The sequence below is a fragment of the Heloderma suspectum genome, chromosome 3 (assembly GCF_057233095.1).
Source record: "Heloderma suspectum isolate Gila_16-S chromosome 3, 16-S_ref, whole genome shotgun sequence".
Classification (NCBI taxonomy): domain Eukaryota; kingdom Metazoa; phylum Chordata; class Lepidosauria; order Squamata; family Helodermatidae; genus Heloderma; species Heloderma suspectum.
In genome coordinates, this window is record NC_139460.1 from 112912133 (window position 1) to 112937292 (window position 25160).

The 25160-nt window shown below is 41.7% G+C and overlaps 1 protein-coding gene across 4 annotated transcripts in view; it reads left to right on the forward strand.

The window, feature by feature from the left end:
* MID1 (midline 1) overlaps nucleotides 1-25160 on the forward strand; it is a 270609-nt gene that overhangs the window by 207386 nt on the left and 38063 nt on the right. For all 4 annotated transcript variants that reach the window (XM_084841761.1, XM_084841760.1, XM_084841762.1 and 1 more), the window contains exon 3: nucleotides 18054-18149. In XM_084841761.1, coding sequence (XP_084697887.1) covers nucleotides 18054-18149 — 96 coding nt within the window. The remainder of the gene's footprint in view (nucleotides 1-18053; nucleotides 18150-25160) is intronic.

Consider the following 25160-nt stretch of genomic DNA (forward strand, 5'->3'; position numbering starts at 1 on the left):
GATATATAACACATTCGTGCGCTCACGCGCACGCACACACACACTCCAGTTTTACATTTGAGGAACACTGGGGCACAGGAATACACAACTAGCCCAAGATCAGTTTGAAAATCCAAACTGGCAAAGAATTCTTAAACAGAAATCACAGTTAAGTAATAACTGAGTGTGCCTCTGAGTATATGAAGAGTGCATTCATCTGACCAGAGAGCAACTGTAGCCTCTATCTCCTTCCTACAAACTCAGAATTAGGAAGCAGAGTTTACAGAGTGATAGCTTATGTCTCACACAAATTGAAGCCCCACCACCTCTCTATTTAGAAATGAAACACTGACCCCAATAAGGCAGTAGAATAAGATTCTGTAACATTTGCTCACTGTTAAAGACAACTAGTTGAAATGGCCTGGGCATACTGTACATACCACATTATATTTATATTTTTTTAGCATCACTTTCAGTGGCTTTTTCTCCTTTTATTTTGGTACGGCCCCTGCTCTGGTCCTACTTCCACTAATAGTGTGCTGTTTATACACTTCAAATCAATGGTGTATCACCAATATAAGAGTGAGACCATGCAACTCTGATGACCAGGTTATGTCTTAAAGATAATAGTGCAATCTCCTTATTCCATGCATCCTGTCTTAGAAATGGTACTTTATGACAAGCTATTACAAAAGCCAAATCAGATTTTAGTCTTACATAACTAAACCAGATGTTGCATACACAGTTCTCCAGTTTTAGGCATCTGTGTTACTGTGATTGAACGGTTTGAACACAAGCACAGCTGCTACGCTTGATTAGACAATCTTACAAGCTGCCAGTTGTTTTGTGTAGACTTCCTCCAAAATGCTTATGGCCAAATTTCTAGTTCTCCCATCACTCCTAAACCAACATTGAAATGAGAGTTATGGAGACACAAATGTGAGAAGCATTTGGCATTATTGTTAGTTAGGCACTGGCTTCAAAGCAGAAATTCATGGAGGATAAGGCTATCAATGGCTATTAGCCCTGGTGGGTATATTCTACCCCCCATAACAGAGACAGTACACCAGTGTCTGGGGAGCACAAGCAGGAGGTTGCTGTTGCCCTCATGTGGGTTTCCCTTGGGCAGCTGGTTGGCCACTATGTGAACAGAATCCTGGACTAGATGGACCTTGATCCAGAATGGCTCTCTTACGTTCTTAAACCATGGTTTAGCATTACATCCAAACCAGGCTAATGTCTTGTAATCTAGCTTACTTATTGAAATATAGCCAATAAATAGGACTTATTCATAAGTTATAAAACAAAAATACAGTAATTTTACAATGCAAGGAAGTACGATGCTCATCTCAGTGTCATATGTGTAAATGTCTGATGCAGAGCGCAATGCAGTCTATGCACTTGCGTAGTGACTTGTTTTGAAGGAAGGAATCCAAGCAACTTAGAAAATCAGATGTCTGAGTGTCCATGCTCTAATGCACAAGACAATTGAGCAGGGAAGTATAGATTAGACACATATCAACTCTTCTCCCTTTGCACATTTATACTGACCTTTACATGACCCTGGTCCTAAAACAAAGAAAAATGATGCATCATTGAAACTACCTAAAAGGGTGAAGAATTCCAGGCATACTCACATTCTGTGTGGCTGTCTATACACACGCAACACACAACTCATAAGCCCTACGTGTGTGTGTGTGTTTGTATGAACTGCTATTTAAATACATTGCTACCACGTATCATTTATATAGCACTTTAATTTGCAAAGAGTTTTATGATCAGTCACCAACATTGCTCCTCCTCTGATCATAGTATAACATTTGAGAAACCATATCAAAAGTGTTATGTTTTAACTAATTTATGGGTTGGATTCAACAGTCATACTCGTGGAAGTCTGCTCGCACAACAGAGCTTTCCCATCCCTGCAGTCTCTCTCAAATGATCCAGTCCCCCAGAGAGGATGTGGGGAGGCCTGCAGGGGGGAGGAGAAATCCATTCTGCTAGTGGATGACCAGTGTTGGATCCAACCCATTATGCCAGAGTTGTCATTTGATATGTAGACCAACAACATTTATAGTGCAAGCAGAATATTTCTATCTTTATCAGTGTACACTTTGTTGCCCAGTGGTTTTATGGAGCAATGCTCCAGAAGAAAGTATCAGGACCATTATACCCCCCACAAAAAGGGGAGGGTCATACAAAAAATTTGCTGGCAGAACAAGATCATCTGGTTTCTCCTTAAATGTGGGTGTTTGACTCAGCTAGGCTTCTTTCTAGAAGGAATTCCAGAGCTGGATTGTTAAATCATGACAGAATAGTTTGGGCTTTTACAGACCTAGGGGCAAACTGAATGCTAAATACACATGTCTTTCATGAAGCCCCCATTTTAAAAAGTGAAGATCAGCTTTGGAAGGGAATGGTTTTAAGGATACTGGGAGAGCAATCCTATGGCCACTAGACAGTGTCTAGATGGCCATAGGATTTTTTTGGTTTCTGGGAACTGAGGTTGGTGCCAGGGCTCCGAGCTCGATTCCCATAAACTGTGCTCCCCGCCCCCTCCCCCAGTAGGCAAGGCGGTTCTTCCCCATCTCTGTTCTCATAACTGCAGTGCAGAGCAGGTGAAAAGGGAGTAGGGAGGGGAGGAGACCACAGAAGCGTTGTTATAAAGCTTCCTATGAGCCATCTGGCCTCCCCCAGCCCCGCTCTGACATCCCCAGCTAGACAGCCAAAACTGTCTAGCCACAAACGCAGGGATCTCCTCCATATTCTGCCCATCCCTGTATTGGCTAGTCGGCCGCCTCCGAGTTCAGAGGCAGCCGACTATCCTGATAGGATTGTGCTCTTGTATTGGTATAGCCAACCCTTAACAAAGATGGGACAGGTGCAGGGAATAAGCATGACCGAAAAGCCATTTCCTGATCAAATTTTAATAACCAAAGTAATATTTGTTGGTTCATTCCACTTCTATACTGCCCGATAGCCAAAGCTCTCTGGGTGGTTGACAACATGGTAAAACATAATGTAAAACCTTTAACATATTTTTTTAAAAAACAGTTTGAAACAGTTTAATACAATTAACAATAAACTACCAGGACCTGATAAAAACTCCTAACATTAAAAAGGTCCCCCATATGCCATCAAATGCCTGTGAGTTAAAGACTTAATCTGGTGCCAAAAAGATGACAAAGCTGACTCCAGGCTGACCTCACTGGGGAGAGCATTCCACAATTGAGGGGATACCACTGAGAGGGTCTCATCCCTTGTTGGCATCCTCTGAAACTCTCTCAGAGGACGCACTCAGAGGAGGGTCTCAGATGTTGATCGTAGTGTTCAGGTGGGTTCATACCTAAATCCATATCTACATTCATATCTAAATCCAACCAGCATTCCTGGATGTTATAAGGGGAAGTTGATAAGATCATGTACAGTAGTGTCTTTGTTTTGTAAACATGCCCTGAGGAATCTCTGCTTGTGAACTTCCCAGAGAGCTTCAGCTATTGGGTAGTATAGAAATGAAATGAAATGAAATGAGTCAATCAGTCAATCAATCAATCATAGCTATAGGCTCACCAGAGCCTATTGCTATTTGACTGAGGGTGCTGTTGCATTCATGTCCTGCTTGTGGGTTTCCAGTCAACAACTGGTTGGCCACTGTGTGAACAGAATGCTGGACCAGATGGACCCTTGGTCTGATCCAGCAGGGCTCTTCTTATGTTGATCAGAATGAACAAAGAAATAGAGCCCAGAGATACCAGCACTTATTCTATTTTTCTTATGTTACTAGTGTGCTTTTGTGCATGACAGATCACCTCAGAGGTTTTTAAAAACATTAATTTTTAGTAGGCTTATGAGTAATTGTAGTATAGGACTCCTTTCCCTGCAAAACTACAGTACATTCCATTACTTTAAAAAAATTCCTTAAGATTTACAAGCACAAATACAAATAAATACTAGAAACAGAAAGAATAATAAATTCTGGGGCACATCCACAGCTGTCTTGCTGAATCCTGAAGGGCAGATATTACTTAGGTTTTCTTGGCTGATTTTCATACTTATCACAATATTATATTATATTATTTGATTTGATTTGTACACAACCCAAAGGGACTGAGACAAGTTGATGTGCTTTAACCACAAATATTTAATATTATGCATAGAATGACTGAGAGCATTTTTTCTCCCATTTATTCTCATAAAATAAATGAAGTCAAGTAGACACATGGTTTTATATGACTGTTTTCCAAAAGCACTGCATAAATTGTGGCTCTGAAGACAATATTTTACCTGCCTGCTCTAGCAAATGCTTCTTTCCATTAGTAATGCGCGAAGCTAAGAGATTCAGCTATGAATGGATATCACTTGATTAAACTCTGGCTTTTGTGAGGTTTCCATTACAAAACGTTATGTCCAAACTGTCTTTAATATTCCACTTTTTAATTCTGGCTAGAACGGGAGAAGTGTGGGTGGGGGGAGTGAGGTTAAAGTAAGGTTGACCTTTTTACTTCGAGGAACAGAAGGGAATTGTGGGTGAGTGCTTTTTAAAAATCTTCTGAGGTTCCTGCCTCTCCAACTACCACACACTTAAGTATTCATTGGTTTGTCACCTTGCAGCTGGATTGTTGTGGTACTGTATGGGTGAAACCTCCCACAAGACTAATTTTGAGGTCTGCAGCCAGTACAGAATGCTTCAGCTCATTTGCTGTGAGGCATTTCTCTCCAGTACCATGAACACATTACACCCACATTAACTGAGTTGCACTTAGGGATGCTGGAGAAATTTGGCACCGACTAAAATGAGTTTTGATTTCTAAGAATCTGACCTGCAGAATCCGCTGCAGAGTGAACCCTCAGACCGCATGGAATCTGTGGACTTTGGGATGTTTTTATTTTATTTTAATCCTGAAATTTATGCATATTTATTTGTTTAAAAATACGCAAGTTTCTGCTGAGGAAAGTTTAATGAAATGGGGCACAATATGCTAGAAGTTATTACTAAGGTAAATTATGTAAGTAGTTATGAAACCTCTGATGTAATTATTTGCATATTTTTCCGCATGACGAAAAAAATTGCATCTATCTGTGAGTGGACTTGTGGATCATGATGGCATATGCTAAGCACAAAGGGAACTGTTGTCGCACAACACAGGTGCCCCTGAAAACTTGGAACTTGGCCTGCATCCTGTCAATACTGTGCACAGAGCCAGTAGATGTGAACAGCACCTTGACCTGCTCTATGCCACAACCACTCAGTCTGCCAATGGCTCCATTCACTAGGCCCAGGTCCACTGAGGTGTTTCACCATAACATGACCGGAGCATTAATGCATAGCTGAAGTTTTCCACCGACTTCCAGACATCCACACCCGATATGAACCCCCACTGTCACATTCAAGACTCCACCTCCTGCATGACCCCACACCTCTGAACCCCCTCCACATCATCACCTCCTGAGACCCCACTCTGCAGACCCAGGCATGAACCCCCACACACACTGCCCTCCCAGCCTGGAGCTGCATCTTTTTTGCCTACCCCACATTGGGAGTCAGGTGCCCAGTTATTTGGCTGAATGGCTGCTCGTCAACCTCTGGCCAGCAGCGATGGACAGGAGCAAGCATAGGCCCCTCAGTTCACCAGTGTGGTAGGCAGGTAATGAAAAGCACAGAACACCTTCATGGGAGTACTGGGCTTTGAGCCAGGGTGGAATCGCCTACAAGAAAGCTTTGAATTTAACCAAAGTCTCTCAAAGAGATGGTGCCCACACATCGCCTCATTTTGGTTATTTGGGTTGTGGCAGATTTCTTTGTTAGTGATAAAGTTGTAGCTCTTTATCCAGTACAAGTGTCATGTTTTCATTCCAGGGGAGGCATTAATTAGAAGCAGTCTTTTTGATGAGACAAAAAAGACTGCCTTTTTAAGGCAATAAAGGAAGAGGTTACAAAGGCTGCTGAAAACATCCATCAAAGATTTTCTGTCTGTTCAATCTCTTGATCTCCTCTGCTTCTCCTAACATTTTACATAAGATTTAATAAGCAAAATCAGGATAATATTTTATGAAATACAGAGCACACTTTAATTTAAACAGAAATCATTTAAATTATAAAGGCGTTGAGAGTGAGAGCTCCTTTATATTATGTTTTTAATAAAAACTAGTCCAGGCCAATTAATTCATTATATGGTATTTCTTTGAATATTTCCTTTGCGCTATGCAGAAATGAGCCAAGGCACAGAACTCTCTTTCATATATCCATATCAGTATCAGCTCTGGTATTGCCCTCCAGCATAATTAATATTAAGCTTTGAGTATTTAGTATTTGGGCTGAATTGACCCATTGCAAAAAGAAAAGAAAAAAGGGGAATGTAACTATTCCATGAAAGAGATGTTATAGAGACAGCCAAGATCCTTCAGAATTCCACCATGTTGGTCCTGGTTCCTGCCAAGTCAAAGAGCCTGATTAAAATTTAACCAATCATAGTACAACAAAATTTACCAATCAAATAAGCAAGAGAAAAAAAGCAAAGAGGAACAAGAACAGCCAATAAAACGTAACTGCTGCAAACATAAGCTCAAAAGCCTGGGAAAACAAACATTGCAGCCCTATAAATATCTACTCACAAATAAGTTTCATTGAGTTCAAAGGGCTTAGTACTGGGTAAGTGAGTATAGATTTAAGATTTTATGGATATTTTTATACATTTATATATCTCCTGTGCTTTGTTGACTTTTATATTGTATTTTATTCTTTTGGCCTTTTGTAATCTGCCCAGGGAACGTTTGTTATTGGGCAAATTTAAAATATGAATGAATGAATGAATGCAGCCCAAGACTGTTTGAAATAGGTGCCTAAAAACTAACGATGAAGACGCCTGATCAATATTCCTGATTTCACAATTTGGGTGCCACTGCTGAAAATGGTAGCCACCCCCTCCATCTCTGTTCTGTATTCATCTCTAGTTTGCTTTGAATCTCAGCTATAGTATATAGTTCATCACATGAATATTTTGTATGAGAATTTGACGGTCAATCATGATGAGAACTAGATGTCAAGCATAATGCTACAAGACTGATTCACATGATACCAAGTGAAGGCAGGAATTGTGGGAATCTTCGCTTGCTTGTTTCGCTTGCTTGTTTCTGTTCTCTTCGCTCCTAAAATCTTTCCGTCACAAATCCTTACTGTATTATCATCCCTTTCTCTGGACGTAAGCTTTCTGTTAACTATTCCAATGGCTTTTTGTGATATATAATAAATGTCTGCCTTGGGTGGTATTAGCTGTGGAATATTGAACAGGATTGTAAGCCTCCTTTGGGTCTGCTAGATGAAAAGTGGGGTATAAGTAAACTATGGAGCAGTCCACACCTCTGCCAAAGGCTGCCTGAAGGACCATTACATGTAGCGGAAGTCTTCCTCTGCCAGCAGGATGCTCCTCCACCATGACGGACCACCTAGTATACCCACAGAAAGCTCTGCAGATGTAGAAGGACCCCTCAGAGCAAGGAGTTTGGGCCTGGAGGGCTTCTGGAGAGCTACGAAAAACAGCTAGCATGGCAGAGAACCTGCCCACCAGCCAATTCACTGTGAGCATTCTTCAGAGTAAGGCATCTGGCTGCTCTGGAGGTCTGTGCCAGCTGCTCTCCCTCTGTGGCATTTGCTGCAGCGGGAGATCATCTGGTGGGGCTTTCCACAGCTGCCTGCCTGCCTTGGTGTCTTGCGAGGTGCCGGGCCCTTCCTGGTGGTGGGGTATTAATGCACTGCCCCTCCCAATCTGCCACCTGAAGTGTGGGATTGACCCTGCTTCATTGAACGGCCGTCCCTGAAATGGGTGGGTGAAGAGTGCATAGACCTTTCCTTTTTTAACACATCAAATTCAGTATTGTTTTACATCTTCGTGCTACAAGATGCAACGCAGCTGCTTTCAAATGTGCAACTGGATGCATGCATTTTACATACATCGTGTCCGTAGCTGACTTGAGTGGCTAGTTTTAATTCAGCTAAAAAAAAAAGAATTGTATCTCAGATATATTGCAAAAAGAATGGGGAAACAGAATGTAAAGTATGTTTTAGTATTTTCTTTTGTGTTTTGTGGAATTAATACAATTGATTACTAGGATAGGGTGGGCAGATGCAAAAGAGGACAGAGGTCCTGCACCTTTAATAGCTGTGTAGAAATCAGAATTTCAGCAGGTCATGCACCCTTGCTAAAATTCCCTTGTACCCAACATAAAGCGGTAAGAGTCCTGTCCTCTTTTACATCTACCCACCCTATTGGATTTATAAAAATAAAAAAAACCCAATTAGCAACAGAAAGAAACAATTGCCTTAACATATAATCGTGCTGGGATTCAAGTGAGCTATTAGGTTCATGTGCAAGATAACGAAAAATGGTATGTAATTTAAATACTTTACTGCAACTTTCAGTGAAATCCTATACATGTCTATTCAAAAGTTAATCAAATTGAGTTAAATAGAGCTTACTCATGGGTAAGCAACTATAGGATTGCAGTCATAAACACATATTTTGTAAGAAATATGAAACCTGTTCTGGTTATAGAGAAATAAGAAAAGTATGCTCATTGCTCCTGAGAAAATGGGAATGTCACCGTCACTTGTAGAAATCTCATCTTGACCATATGTTAACATATTGAGGTTTTCAAAGGCTAGTATTATAATTTAAGAACTTCCAGGTGCTAGTCAGTGGTTAGACAGCCATAGGATATGTCAGTTCCCAGAGAACCAACCTCCACCCCCTCCCGCGCTGCCTTGTAGGCAGTGCAGATCAGCCCCACACTCCGCACTCATAAGAGCAGCATGGAGCAGAAAAAATGGGGTGTTCCTGGGGGTGGGCTGGGGCAGGGAGGGAGGAAGTGCCTTTCCGGCGCTTCCTATGCATCGTTCAGCGTCTGCCCTCTCCCCGCTCCGACTTCCTGCAGCTAGACAGCCAAAATTGGCTGTCTAGCCACAAATGCAGGGCAGCTGAAGCACAGAGGAGAAAAACTCCTCTGCACTGCTCCTGCCCTGCATTGGATAGGTGGCCGCCTCCGAGTTCGGCATCCACCTATCCCAATAGGATTGCACCCTGAATATATCTTGATCAACGTACTTATCTAATATCACATCAACACACTAGGATAATGTTTGTTCAGCAGTAATAAACGGGTATTTGAAGCATAAATAGCTTAATGCATAATGAATAATATTTTGATCTTGATGTTCCTTACTCTGGAGTTGTCATCCAAAGGTTCATCAAATAACTCTATATTAGAACTACAGTACCAGAAGTAAAAGGTACACCTGTTTAGTTGTGTGTGTGTTTTAAAAATGCTTATCTCTTTAGTTATAGGAACTGCTATGATGCAAAAGTCAAAACAGTCTCAGCACACAGATTTATTTAAATTTTTTTAATGTGCACTCTGTCTTTCCGCACCACGTGCCCAAATAGTACATTTGTATGTGCATACACATAGCCTCACCGCTTCCTTAGATTGTTGCTCATGATCCAGAGCAGGCTGCACATTGTAGTCAAAGCAACATCGATATCAGATTTAAAGAAAATCCAAAACTTCCAGCCCATAAAAAGGAAACAGAAAAAGTACTAGCAGCAAAATATGCATAAATAATATATTTAAAAGGTAACAAAAAGCAAAAGAAGTCATTTCTGGCAAAAGGAATAAATGCTAGCCAAGGAGCTAGAGGGACATAAAGGATTTTAAAAAGCCTTTCTAATAGGCACTTGGGAGAAAGGAATTCCACTAGTAAAAGAAACATAGATTAAATTACTAGTGATTCAGCATGGAGCTGAAAGCACACTGAGCTCCTTTCAGGAGGAAAAAAAATGCTGGGCATGATGGGTATCATCCTTTTTCTTATTTGGAATTTTAAAACCCTCTTCTTTGTATAGTTCTATTTAACTGGGGAATGCTGCAAAGAAAGGGGGTCTAGGAGTTCTATTAATTCAAAGTGAATAAAGGCCCAGTCTTTTAACTGTTGGTATAGAATTTTAAAAAATTCAATTGCACAGGAAAAAGAGTTAGTATTTTTAAGTTAGATGGCAATAATAATAGTTATTCATGTTGCTATATCCTTGAGTCATGTTATAAATGGCAGGTTAAAATCTGAATCCAACATCCAATAACATCGAAGTGACCATTTCCACTGAAACAAATCAGGATAATGACACAGAATGAAAGGCAGTGTGGTGCAATGGTTAGAATGGCAGAATAGGTCCAAGGAGACCCAGGTTCAAATCACCACGAACCTCACTGAACCAGTCACTATCTTTAAACTAGCCCTATCTCACATTACTGTGCAGATAAAAAGGGAAGAGGACCATATATGCCATCCTGAGCTCCTTGGAGGGAGGAGGGATATAAATGTAATAAATAACTTCAGACCAGAAGTGGATTAATATAAGGTAGTGTAAGGATTTTCTATGAAGACCTACAACACCTTCTAGAACTAACACCAAAAAAAGATGTCCTCTTCATCATAGGGGATTGGAATGCTAAAGTAGGAAGTCAAGAAATCACCAGGATAACAGGCAAGCATGGCCTTGGTGTACAAAATGAAGCAGGACAAAGGCTAATAGAGTTTTGCCAAGAGAACACACTGATCATAGCAAACACTCTTTTCCAACAGCACAAGAGGCGACTCTACACATGGACATCACCAGATGGTCAGTATCAAAATCAGATTAATTATGTCCTTTGCAGCCAAAGATGGAGAAGCTCTATACAGTCAGTAAAAACAAGACCTGGAGCTGACTGTGGCTCAGATCATGAGCTTCTTCTTGCAAAATTTCGGCTTAAATTGAAGAACGTAGGGAAAACCGCTAAACCATTCAGGTATGACTAAATCCTATCCCTCATGAATATACAGTGGAGGTGAGGAGTAGATTTCAGGGATTAGACCTGATAGACAGAGTGCCTGAGGAACTATGGACAGAGGTCCGTCACATTGTTCAGGAGGCAGCAACTCAATCCATCCCAAAGAAAAAGAAATGCAAGAAAGCAAAGTGGCTGTCTGAGGAGGCTTTATAAAGTAGCTGAGGAAAGAAGGGAAGCGAAAAGCAAGGGAGAAAGGGGAAAATATATCCAACTGAATGCAGAGTTCCAGAGAATAGCAAGGAGAGACAAGAAAGCCTTCTTAAATGAACAATGCAAAGAAATCGAGGAAAACAATGGGAAAGACTAGAGATCTCTTCAAGAAAATTGGAGATCTCAAGGGAATGTTTTCTGCAAAGATGGGCATGATAAAGGACAAAGAAGGCAGGGACCTAACAGAAGCAGATGAGATTAAGAAGAGGTGGAAAGAATACACAGAAGAACTATACAGTAGTAGTATATATAGCGGAGATGAGAGTATTCCAGCTGAGCTATTTAAAACTCTAAAAGATGATGCTGTTAAAGTGCTGCACTCAATATGCCAACACATTTGGAACACTCAACAGTGGCCACAAGACTGGAAAAGGTCAGTTTACATTCCAATTCCAAAGAAGGGGAATGCCAGAGTGTTCAAAGTACCACACAATTGCACTCATTTCACATGCCAGCAAGGTGATGCTCAAAATCCTACAAGCTAGGCTTCAGCAATATGCGAACCGAGAACTACCGGAAGTACAAGCTGGGTTTCGAAGCGGCAGAGGAACTAGAGATCAAATCGCCAACTTTCGCTGGATCATGGAGAAAGCAAAAGAATTCCAGAAAAACGTCTATTTCTGCTTCATTGATACGCTAAAGCCTTTGATTGTGTGGATCACAACAAACTGTGGCAAATTCTGAAAGAGATGGGAGTACCAGACCACCTTACCTGTCTCCTGAGAAACCTGTACGAGGGTCAAGAAGCAACAGTAAGAACCAGACATGGAACAACTGATTGGTTCCAAGTTGGGAAAGGAGTACGGCAAGGCTGCATATTGTCGCCCTGCTTATTTAACTTATATGCAGAATACATCATGAGTAACGCCGGGTTGGATGAATCACAGGTCGGAATTAAGATTGCCGGGAGAATTATCAACAACCTCCGATATGCAGACGATACCACCCTAATGGCAGAAAGCGAAGAGGATCTCAAGAGCCTCTTGTTGAGGGTGAAAGAGGAGAGTGCAAAAGCTGGTTTGAAACTCAACATTTAAAAAACTAAGATCATGACATCTGGCCCCATCACTTCCTGGCATATGGAAGGGGAAGCAATGGAAGCAGTGACAGATTTTATTTTCTTGGGCTCCAAGATCACCGCAGGTGGTGACTGTAGCCATGAAATTAAAAGACGCTTGCTCCTTGGGAGGAAAGCTATGGCAAACCTAGACAGCATAGTCAGAAGCAGAGACATCACCTTGCCGACAAAGGTCCATCTAATCAAAGCTATGGTTTTCCTAGTAGTTACGTATGGCTGTGAGAGCTGGACTATAAGGAAGGCTGAGTGCTGAAGAATTGATGCTTTCGAACTGTGGTGCTGGAGAAGACTCTTACGAGTCCCCTGGACTGCAAGGAGGTCAAATCAGTCCATCCTAAAGGAAATCAACCCTGAGTGCTCATTGGAAGGACAGATACTGAAGCTGAAGCTCAAATATTTTGGCCACCTAATGCGAAGGGAAAACTCTCTGGAAAAGACCCTGATGCTGGGAAAGACTGAAGGCAAAAGGAGAAGGGGACGGCAGAGGATGAGATGGCTAGATAGCATCACGGATGCAATGAATATGGACTTGAACACGCTCCGGGAGAGAGCGCAGGACTGGAAGGCCTGGCGTGCTATGGTCCATGGGGTCACGAAGAGTCGGACGTGACTTAATGACTGAACAAGAAGACAAAGGATTTTCTTGGGCCTTGCGATTTACATTTGGGCACAATATGGGGTATGGGGAGTTTAGAGTTTAACGGGTAAGAAATGGTGCTTATATGGGGGTTAATGCTTTAATGGGTAACTTATAATTTTCCTTATAAGGAAACTGGGTAAAAAGTAAGGGGTCATGTATAAGAACATGTTGTGGTTTGGGCTCCCCTATCTGGAAATAAAGGGAAGAAGAAAGGAGCTGTTGACCACATAAAAAGAGAACTTACGCCTGTTTCATAGTCAACACCATACATCAAGGACAGAGGTTATTTTTGAGGACAAAAGGATTGATTTTCTGGGAATAGGATGACCTATAATGTGACATAGACCAATTAGATGTAAAAATTTCAGAATATGTATTAGAAAGGAGGTTACCAATTTGGGAGGGTATTTAAGTTGATACATGGAAGAGATGTGGGTCTGTCTTTCTACTTTCACCCTGAACCTGAGACATTATCACATAGGCTTCAATGACTCCCCGGTCATACTTTGAGAAGGAGAGAGTCCCTTTACCCTTCCTGGCAAAGTACAAGCATGAGTGGTAGGATGTATGCGTATGCCTTATCTTCGCTTCGTTGGTGAGTGGAAGGTTTGTGTGCATGTTAAACTTTCTTTCTTTCTTATTTTTTATTTATTACATTTGTATACTGCCCCATAGCCAAAGCTCTCTGGATGGTTTACAGAAGTTCTCTGGGTAGTTTATCTTTCTTTAACAAATAATACCTTTAGCTTATGTCTTTGTTTTAGTCCTCATTTGCAGAATTTAAGTAAACAGTTTACTTAAGTTTATTGTGGTTGTATTGTTATATTGTGGTTTTAATGTTCTATATATTTTAAATTGTTTTATTGTATGTTGTTTGGTTTTAATTTTTGTGAACCACCCAGAGAGCTTCGGCTATTGGGCAGTATAGAAATCAATCAATCAATCAATCAATAAATCTGAGTGAAAGTGAACACTATCTTAGTCCTCAAAGGAACCTCGCCTACAACATCAGGGCCAAGCTGTTTAAAGTAAGTGTGCCTAGGTATCCAACACCAGGGACCCTCCAGTTTTTCTCTTGCAACAGACTATTGAATCTCCAGTTTTGGCAGCTGGAGCCTTGCCTCGTGTTAACCTAACTTTCACTGCTACTGCCATGTGAGCAATCAGGAAGTAAATTTCAACTGAAAATAAAATGGCATCAATGAACACAATGTGGATGGCAATGGGAAAATAACTCCGTTTGTATGCAGAGCCAGTAAACGTGAGCATTGTGTTGTGTGGAGAAAGCCACTGTTGGGAGTGAATGAACATATCGCAGGCCCTTATATCCCTCAAAGAAATGTGAGAATTAAAATATTAAACGTAAGAAACAATTTTATGAGATGCAACAGGATGTATGCCTGAGTGGTTATCCAGAGAATGGTTTTAGAAGGGAACATGGTACCTCAAGCATGGTATAAGTATAAGGTAATACACATTTAAATTTAATGTGTTAAGTGAAATAAATTTTAAAGAAGGAGTATATAAAAAGTTTTATGTAGAAATTAAACATGATTTTGGTTTTGGTTTGTTTCATTTGCTTGCTTTTTTCATTATTCTGTTGTTTAATCTTGCTAGTCCTATTTATCTTATCCTCAGCCTTTGGCAGATAAACAGATCTATGTGCAGTAAAGGATTTGGGAGATGAAAGACTAGTTACAGCAAGTTGATTGCTTTCCCAGAGAGCAAATTAGTTGGCAAGAGGAGCACAATAAACACATTTCATTTTTAGCAGATTTTCCAGTGAACTGATTCAAAAATAAAATTTCTTCAAAGGTCTTGACCTGGGGGGCATTCTTTAAAAAAAGATTAGGAACATGGGAGGCTTTCTGATACCAGTTCAGGCTCTTTGTCCATTAGCCCAGAACTGTTTCATCTGACTGGTAGTGAGTCTCCAGGGTGTCAGGTAGAGGTCTTTTTCATCACCTGCTTGCTAATCCTGTTAACTGGAGATGCCAGTGGTTGAACATGGAACCTTCTGTGTGCAAAGGATGTGCTCTACCACTGAGTTATGGTACCTTGCAATGAACAACTCTTACACATGTGTGAAAACTAAGAAAGACCGTTGGCCATTTTAAGTTTGAGAATAGACTGTCAAGTCAGATGTATCGATCAAATTAATTTCCACTGTAAAAGATGTCCATTGACTTTAAATGATTCAAATATATAGTCCTTTCCAGTAATCATGTGGAGAGGGGCAATTCCTCTGCTTCACGCATTCATCTGCAGGTCTGAAAAGTGCCTGTGTACAACTGTAGTCCTTGACTTCTGCAGGGAACCCAATCTTATGGAGACTACATCTTGAAGGTTCATAGGCTTTACCATGATAAAAAAAAAAAAAAAGTGGAGGCTGGAAATGATGGCAGTAGTGTTTCTGAGAGGCTCAGCCATCCTGGCTTCCCTGTGTTATTTGTGGGCATCATCCTAGCAACTTGTATCAAGTGCCTATGATGTTCTGGGAGGACATTTAAGCAAGAGACTTGTGCTCAGCCAGCAGCAGAATGTTCCAGCTGTCCTCATGCAAGTATGCACTACATTGGGAACTCTGAATATGTGCAGATGCCTTTCTTGGAGCCAAATCAGCACCCTAGTTAACCATGCAGACAGAAGGAGGGAACCTCTAGGTGCCTAATCAAGAAGCACTGCAAGTTGGATGAGTGTGAAGATGTTTAATTGAAGCCCAACGCATTTCAGGTTTAGAAACCCTTTTTCAAGGGCACTCTTCAACAAAAACACAAAAGAGATACACAATAATACTCATTAAAATATTCTACACTCATCAAAACCTGATTTTACATTATTTATAATCACACAAAGCAGTGCAAACACAAAATGCAGATGGGACAAAAAAATAAGTAATATTGACATACATCTAAAATAGCACAGACGTATTTTAAATAAAAAACCTTATTAATAATCTAAAATGGCATGGAAGTATTTTAAATAAAAAACCTTATTAGTAAAAACCAACATGCTCTACTGCAGTAAAATATTATGAGAAATCACAAAGAAACAGTTAAAAAATTATAGAAGACAGCCATTAGAAAACAGCAAACAAACCTTAAAACACTCCGTAAGATCTTCAGATCTTCAGAAACTCTCTTAACGAGAAGACATTAAAAATACATTATAAGTACAACAACACCCACCTTGAAAACCTTATTGCACTTTGTTTAGGCACCTGGAGGGTTCTCTCCTTCTGTCTGCATGGTGTTTTGGTGCCTTCCCTCTTTGTTTGTTTGGTTTAGCACCCTAGTTAAGCCACTCAGGAAGCAACTTAACTTGGCCAGTCTAAAGCTTCCAGAAAAAGCCATTACTTCCAGAAAACCCATTCATGTTCGTTGGCAACTATGAAAGTTGGAAACCTCCACCCAACTCACCTTTGCATAGCTCAAGACCTGTGGTACATTAACATCATCTCTAAACAATCAAAGAAGGTCTAGTACATTCAGACTCCCTATGACCCCTTTTGTTCTAAGGACATCAACCCCTTAGAAAACAGAACCTTCAAAACTTCCTTTCCCAGGCACCATTTTGTTCAGTTTGCCACCTGGATAGACTGTTCCATGCTGGTTCAGTCCATCTCCCATCTAGCCAGCTTTCTCCCCCTCACTTACCTCCTCTTCTCCCTACCCTTGCCTCTTCATGTTTGTTATTTTCTTCAGATTAGTTAGAACTTCAGGAGAGGCATTGCTTCATTGCTCTCCACTTTAAATCCTATATTTGCAACTGAGTTCTACACTGTGTGGTGTTCCAGGGTTCCTAAACATTGCTTAGCCTCCTGTTGGTCCTCCATCCTCACCTTTAATGTCTCTTGACAATGTGTTGCATCTCATTGTCTATGAGACTGGGGTGATTACCCCATCATTAATTCATCATTACTCCATTCAGTAACCAGAAGCCTGTAGGAGTAGGGAATTGCTCTCTGAGAACTTCTGAGTGAACACGCAGATAATGAAGGCTCTGCTTTCCTCTTCCTCTGCAAAAGGTAAATATACCTGGTCTGATTTCCTTTCTCCAGAAATTACTCTGAACTTGTTTGTTATACCCTCACATGGCCAACAATGTACCACTGAAATTGAAGTTTTCTGCATTACAAATAGGCCTCCAAACACACCCTAGTGCTCTCCCCACTCTTTAAAAGGGATGTAAGAAAATTTAATTTCTGTTTACAAATCACATGAATATGTCCTGTTCGCAATCCTGAACATGAACACAAGCAGGAGCGCTCTTTTTTAGAAATGTTCATAAATTCCTTAATTTGCAATTAAGTTCTAAATGTGTATTTTTTTAAAGTGCACTTTGAAATGTGCATTTAAAAAACACGTATTTTCACACTAGTTGATGGGAGAAAAGTGCACACTTTTGAAAAATATGCATAGAAGTGTGCACTTTTTCTGATTGTAATGCACACTTTTCCTGTTTGAATAAACTGGAAAACAGGTTGAACATGAAAACGAGAGCAAGCAAAAATGAGCTTCAAAGTGATTTCCAGAGAATTTAGGCAAGCTCTAAAAGAGCTGGTTTTCCCATCTCTGCGCCTTACTTGGTGAACCATAATTTCTCACCTCCATCTTCTCTTGCTCTGTTTCTGCTAGTAGGAACCATAAGGGAATAAGTTGCTGATCCATGGCTAAGGGTGGTGATTTAACTCAACTTTTCATTCTATAATTGTTTTTGGCAAAAAAATAAAATGTGTATTCTTATGTTTAAGCTCTTTCTGTGTTCTTGAGTCAATTCCCACCCCATCCTGGTCATAGCATATAACTAACGTAGCATTTAATCTGCCAGGTGCACACCACATCTTTGTCCAAGGTCCTTGTATTTCCACATCAGTTAAATACATGTGTAGAGATGCATATTTGCATGACACATGTGATTGAGGACATGAGGTAATGGTAGGTACAGTTACCTCCCTGCACAGGTTTGACAGATTTGAAATGTCTGCATGGAGCTATGTATTTGAGTAATTTGAAGTCAATGGAAGTGTTCCTTCTGTCTTTGGTCTAGTTCCACTTTTCATGTCTGTTGCAACATATTTACATATCCATGACTAAAAATGCATTTCCCTGTCTTACATTCAGTCGTGTGAAGGTGCACAAAAACTGTAGCTTGATTTACTGCACTAGCTTCTTCAAATGAGTAATTTCCCATGTACATATTTGATTACAGTTATAAATGGTACACAATACCAAATCACATGTCTGTGTCTTCTTTTTTTAACAGCAAAATCTGGAAAGCAATCTCACGAACCTTATCAAGAGAAATACTGAACTGGAGACACTTTTGGCTAAATTAATTCAAACTTGCCAACACGTGGAGGTGAGTATTGGTCTAGATTTAGGATAGTTAACACCTAGATTGTTTATATATAAACCACCACTCCAGTAGAAACATTCCATTCTCACAGTTAGAGTTTTAGAACAATCATAAGTACTACAATGCAGAACTGTTTACATGGATAAGAACATAAGAAGTGCCATACTGGATCAGACCAAAGCTCCATCTAGTCCAGCATTCTGTTCACACAGTGGCCAGGACACAAGTGCATCAGCATCGTCCCGCCCATGTTAGGTATACTGCCTCAGAGGTAGGTATACTGCCTCTGGTACTGGAGGTAGCACCTAGCCATCAGGACTTGTAGCCATTGATAGCCTCCTCCTCCATGAATTTGTCTAATCCCCTTTTAAAGCTATCCGAATTGGTGGTGATCACTACGTCTTGTGATAGCGAATTCTATAATTTGACTATGTACTGCATGAAGAAGTATTTCCTTTTATCTGTCCTGAATCTTCCACCAATCAGCTTCATGGGATGAGCCCGGATTCTAGTATTATGAGAGAAGGAGAAAAATGTCTCCCTATTCACATTCTCTACTTCTATCATGTCTCCTCATACTCACCTTTTTTCCAAACTAAACAATCCCAGCTGTTGTAACCTTCCCTTATAGAGGAGTTGTTCCAGTCCCTTCATCATTTTAGTTGCGCTCCACTACACTTTTCCCAGCTCTACAATATATTTTTTTAGATGCAGTGACCAGAACTGTACACAGTATTCTAAATGTGGTCACACCATAGATTTGTATAAAGGCAGTATGATATTGGCAGCTTTGTTCTCAATTCCCTTCCTAATTATGCCTAACGTGGAGTTTGCCTTTTTTGCAGTGGCTGCACACCGGGCTGACATTTTCATTGAGCTGTCCACCACAACCTACTCTTTCTTGATCAGTCACTGCCAGCTCAGATTCCAACAGGTTATACTTGAAGTTGGAATTTTTTGCCTAGGGATGTCGGAGAATTTCTCCATGAATCTCTGGGAGGCTGAATGCCAACGCATTCGGCCACCCGAAATTGGTGGAGAAACGGTCCGCCACCCCCGGGATGGGACTTGACTTGCGCGAATGTCCCTGGCGCTGGCGGCTTGCGGCGGTGGCGGCCGGTCTTCTGACCTGCTGCCGCCGCCATTTCCCAGTAAAACAATAACAACAACAACAACAAACGTGATAGGCTACATAAAGATTTACGTAGCTTATCACGGCTAGATTTTCAAAAAACACCGTGATAGGCTACGTAAATCCTTACGTAGCCTATCATGGCTGACTTTGGAGGGGAAAAAAGTGCGTACGCAAATGGTGGTGCCCATGGGCGCAGCCATTTGCGTTCCTTATTTGAGCACGTGTAGTCTACGTAAACATTTACGTAGACTACGGCGAAAATAAGGGCAACGCAAATAGCCCTTATACACGTGCCCAAATAATACACGTGCCCAAATAAGGAACTCAAATGGCGGCGCCCATTTGCGTACGCGCTTCCCCCCCCCCCCAAAGTCAGCCGTGATAGGCTACGTAAGGATTTACGTAGCCTATCACGGCTGACTGCAGGGACGCAAACGGCGGCAGAAGACGAGATTCGTGGCCAGAGGAACGGGGCGCCTCCCCCCAGCCAGAATTTCAGCCGGAGGGACGGGGCGCCTCCCCCCCAGCCAGAATTTGGGGTGGGAGGGATGGGGCGCCTCCCCCCCGCCCAGAATTTCGGGGGGAGGGACGGAGCGCCTCGCCCCCACCGCGAAGCAAGCTGTGGGATAAGGTAAGGGACTTTCGTCCATCCCTATTTTTGCCCCAATGCACATCACTTTACACTTGCTTACATTGAACTGCATTTGCCATTTGAATGCCCATTGTCCAGTATGGAGTGATCCTTTTGGAGCTCCTCACAATCCCTTTTTGTTCTAACCACCCTAAATAATTTGGTGTCATCTGCAAATTTGGCCACTTCACTGCTCACTCCTAATTCCAGATCATCTGTGAAGAAATTGAAAAACGTTGGTCCTAATACAGATCCCTGTGAGAACCCCACTATTTACATCCCTCCATTGGGAGAATTTACCATTTATTCCTACTCGCTGCTTCTTTTTTGTCTGTTTATGGGCCATTTCACACATTATAAAAGACAAAGCCATTATGGATGTTGCCCTGCAATGCATAGATTTGCTGTCAAGTATACCAATCACACAGGACCGCGGTGGCTTAGTGGTTAAGACGCTGAACTGCAGACCGGAAGGTCGGCAGGATAGCAGTTTGAGACCCGAGTGCTGCGTGACGGAGTGAGCTCCCAGCTTCAGTCCCAGCTTCTGCCAACCTAGCAGTTCAAAAGCGAGAACTTGCAAGTAGATAAATAGGTACTGCTTCGGCGGGAAAGGTAACAGCGTTCCGTGCACCTCGGTGTTCAGTCATGCCGGCCACATGACCACGGAAGTGTCTTCGGACAGCGCTGGCTCTTCAGCTTAGAAATGGAGATGAGCACCACACATACATGTCTGGTTTTGATGGCATAATCTTCAGGTGTGTTCGTTAGGGATGTACGAAAGTCACTTACCTTTTCGCAGGGGTGCTTCGCGGTGGGGGGGAGGCGCTTCACTTCTCCCCCCGAAGTTCAGGCGTCCCGCCTCGCCCGGCCGAAATTCAGGCCAGGGGGGGAGGCTTCCCACCTGGCCCGGCCGAAATTCAGGCCGGGGAGAAGCACCCCGTCTCCCCGGCCGCGAAACAAAGTGTAAAAAAAAAAAAACCCGTGATAGGCTACGTAATGATTAACGTAGCCTATCACGGCTATCACGGGTGACTTTGGAGGGAAAAAAAAAAAGCGCGTACGCAAATGGCGGCGCTCTATTCTGAAACTTTGCATTTGCATTCTACGGCGTAGTCTACGTAAATCTTTACGTAGACTACCGGGACCAAATAAGGAACTTATTTGGTCCCGGTAGTCTACGTAAAGATTTACATAGACTATGCCGTAGAATGCAAATGCAAAGTTTCAGAATGCAAATGGTTTCAAAAATAGGTAAGAAAAATAAACTTCAAAAAATATCCTTAACCCCCCACAAAAAACTGAGATAGATTGTTTCAAAATCTGTAGTGGCATAACCTTGAGTTAAATACTGGGAAGGTACTTTCTTCTCCTCATGTGTGATGGAAATCTGTCCCCTGAACAGGAAGACCATGATGGCCTAATCCAGCTTCCACTTCCAGATAGGAGTACACCTATACTAGCAGCAGCTAGTTGTCAGGTGTGTAAAGTGTTCAAACTAATTCATGCTTATTGTTCTGTAGGCATGGATTGGTTTCTTGTGATTCTTATTAATCTCATCATCTCTTTAGTTAATTTTTCGGAAAAGATATGAGGGTGGACCATTAAGTTTTCATAGCATCTGGGTAATCTTCTGGATCTTGCATTTAATTATGTGTATGAAAACTACACATGGTTAATGTCTGGACTTTTCTCTGGCTTGGACAGATGATGACACTGGCCAGAGTTTCAGCCAGTCAGGCTCAAGCTCAGCTTACCCACAGCTCGGCCACTGCGGTAGCAGATCAGAGATCAGCAGCTGCAGACAGATTCCTGAATCAATATAAATTTAAGACTAATTAAGAGAAGCTATTTAAAATAAATGCAGGCATTTGTTAAAGAACCCGAATATTGCTTATGTATTAACAGAGCCTTGTTTGGGCCAGTTCATTCATTCTCCTGCACGTGTAAACTCTACACGAGGTGGAGCAAATCACTTAGTGTGCATTCCTATGCATGTCTGGACAGAAAAAACTCCTACAACTCCCAGCATTCCCCAGCCTGCCAGGCAGACTGGGGAATGCTGGAAATTGTAAGACTTTTTTCTGTGTAAACATGCATAGGATTGCACCCTTAATCTTGGATTCATGTGTGCCTATCTAAAGCATGTAGAGCATCAAAAGTGATTGGTGCCTATACACGCAGATCCCTAAATGTAATTTCTCTGCAAGAGAGGGGAGTAGACAGATTGTGTAGGCAGGGTATACATAACAATAACATAACACAGTGGATCCTGTGCTTCAGCTCACATAGAACCTATATGCTAGAGGCAATATATGAAGCTCCCTTTAGTGCAGCTTCAAAGCTGAAATCCATGCTGAAATCCATGGCTGAGTGCAAGTGCATAGATTCAGATGAGCCCATACTGATTTATAGAAACACCTATACATTATAAGAAACAAAAGCCCTTTCCACATGGTGTCATTAATGTGTAGCCTAAATGCATGGAGGGCAGAGCCAGACCATGGCTGCTAGCCCTGACCCAGATATCTGCAAGTTTGGTGCAATGCCTAAAGAGGCGAATCTAGGTGCATACAGCTGTACATGCATAGACACGGGACGATCAGAATTGCCAGTCATGTGAAGCACCTGTGTATGTACTGCTATATACGTGTAGCTTCTCCTTTTCAGACATGTCACCAAACTCAGGGATATCTGGCTGGGGGTGGGACCAGCCCAGCAGGCACAGACCCATATGATTAATCCATTCTATACCTGTCAGGATTCCCTTTTGTCCCTGCTGAACTTCACAAGCCAAATCAAAACACAGACAAGAGGCTTCTTTGCACGGCTCTTTAATCCTTTACTTCAGTGGGTCATACAGATGCAAGCTGTCAGTAACTCTCAGTCTACAAAGGAAAAGCCTTCAGGGAGTTCAAGGGGAAGCTACCCAGGTTGAAAGTTTCCCACCATTTGAGAAAAGGTGGGCAGGCTATCCTAACTGAAGGGGCGGGGGGGGATCTCCCTCTATCTCATGAGGTCTCTACACGTACTTGTTTCCACCGGGCCAATCGGGCAGATCGCCTAAGCTTCGCCCCTGCCATCTCTCTCGGCTCTGCGTCTGCGCCTGGGGTCTAAGAATTCAGGCTCTCCATGCCCCACCTCTCACTGTTCGCCATCTCTGACGGGGGTGTGTGAAGAGAAACCCTTGCCATCCAGCTGGACTATTGAAACCTGAGGAGTCTGTCTCTCCCTGTCTGGAAGAGTCTGGGAAAGTTCCTCTCCCACGTTTTGTGGTTCCTCTTTGGAATCTGAGCGACTCTTCTACTGCCTATGCTCAGAGGCACCCCTGACAGTACCCCCCCTCCACCTGTTTGTTCTATGCCTGAAGGCAACTGCTAAAAGAGTTTTGCTAACATGAAAAGGGCAGCTTTGCATCAAATCCATAAGATGAGCAATGCTGAATCAGACCAAGGCCTATACCTAGTCCAGCATTCTGTTCACAGAGTGGCCCATCAGATGCCTATGGGAAGCCCACAGGCAGGACATGAGCGCAACAGCACCCCCACCCTGCTCATGTTCTCCAGCAACTGGTATACAGAGGTAATATATAGCCATCTGATACTGGAGGTAATATACAGCCATCATGACTAGTAATCTACCTGGCATCATCATGCTGTGCATTTCTGTGTCCTCTTCCACATCATTGCCCACTGCTAGTGGGTAGGAAGATACTTCATGAGAGGAAATTCAGAGCAGATCTGCTGTTTGCAGCAGCCCTGTATTTCTTACACATACAACATGTAGTTCCATGCTAATTTTCCCTTGGTTTTAAATCTATTAGCCAGCTATTCACCTTCCAGTCTGGCAGCAGCTATTGAAGTGAACTCATTTTTTGTGTGAAATCCCACATTGTTATTGTGAATGCAGATATCCCCCTTATAATTTGTCAAAGGAATGATAGAAATGTGGATCCTGTCTCCTTAGTGAGCCCTATTTTGTGTATGTGCGCATGCGTGAGAGAGAGAGAGAGAGAGAGAGAGGGCTTGGGGGGGGGGAGATGTTTTGAAATGTGTTTGGGATTTATGAAAAGCATGTATTATTTAGTCAATAGAATGAAGTTATTTCAGTCTGTTGCACAGCAACGTAATCGGAACACAGCTGTGGAAAAATCTGGAACAATTAGCGGAGAGGAGTGGGAGGGAACATGTTTTCCTGTAGATGATTTAAATGCCTCTATTTCAGCCAATGTTTTCTAACACTCATTTAAAAAAAGAATCATGAATGTTCGTACAACATTTTGTTATTTTTTCTCCCATTGAGAAACATTTGTAGGTTATACAGACCAGGAAAGACCTTTTATATATTTCTTCAACTCAGCTGTGTCAATTATTTTCTGTTTATAATGGAAACACTCCTCTTTTAACTTGGTTATACTTTTTTCTTCACATTGCTTTAGGCTGGATTCAGCATACAAGGTCTAGGTCAAAAGCGATTGTTTATTTTCTATCCAGATTCTGTAAACCCATGAAAACAAGGGAAGACAAGTTATCTTGATAAAGCTGTCCTTCACAATGGCAGTTTACCCAAGATAGGCGAATCTTCAGACGTGGATAACATTACTATAACAAGGAGCATTGTGCCACTTAGAAGTACCTCTTTCTTATCTGCCAGTCAAATTAAAAGTCCCAGAAGAAAAGTGGAATGTGAGAGGGTGAAATAGAGATGGAAAAAATTTAGAAAAATAGGATTTCATTACAAATAATGAAAATGCCAATGCGTAAAAAAATTCAGCTACTTCAACAAAGAGTTCTTTTAAGTCCCACAGTGAAGTATGTTTCTCTTCTGTTTTCTATGAAATGGGCTTAGAAAACCTCTTGTTTGTGGTTTAGCAAAAATTAGAACTATGCTGGCAGGGTGCTACCCAATAGACTGTATTAAACAATAAGAAGGCTTTGTTCATTGCAATAAAAATAATGCATACTGTGTTTTCATTATGTGGCACAGTGCCAGCTCCTTTAGATTTTCATTCACAAACTGAAATTTAGCTCAATCCAATCTCAGGCATGTTGAGAAGCCAAAAGGGCAGCAGCTAACAGAAAGATTTTGATGGTAATCCTGATCATCGATCCAGTTGGTTAAAACATAGACTAATAATCTCTTTTTTATTATCTGGTCCTTGCTGTGTACAAATTGGAGCACAGAATTTTGCTTTGGAGGTTTTTTGGGAAATTAGATGGAGCTTAGTCTAGTGTGACTGAAGATGGTATGC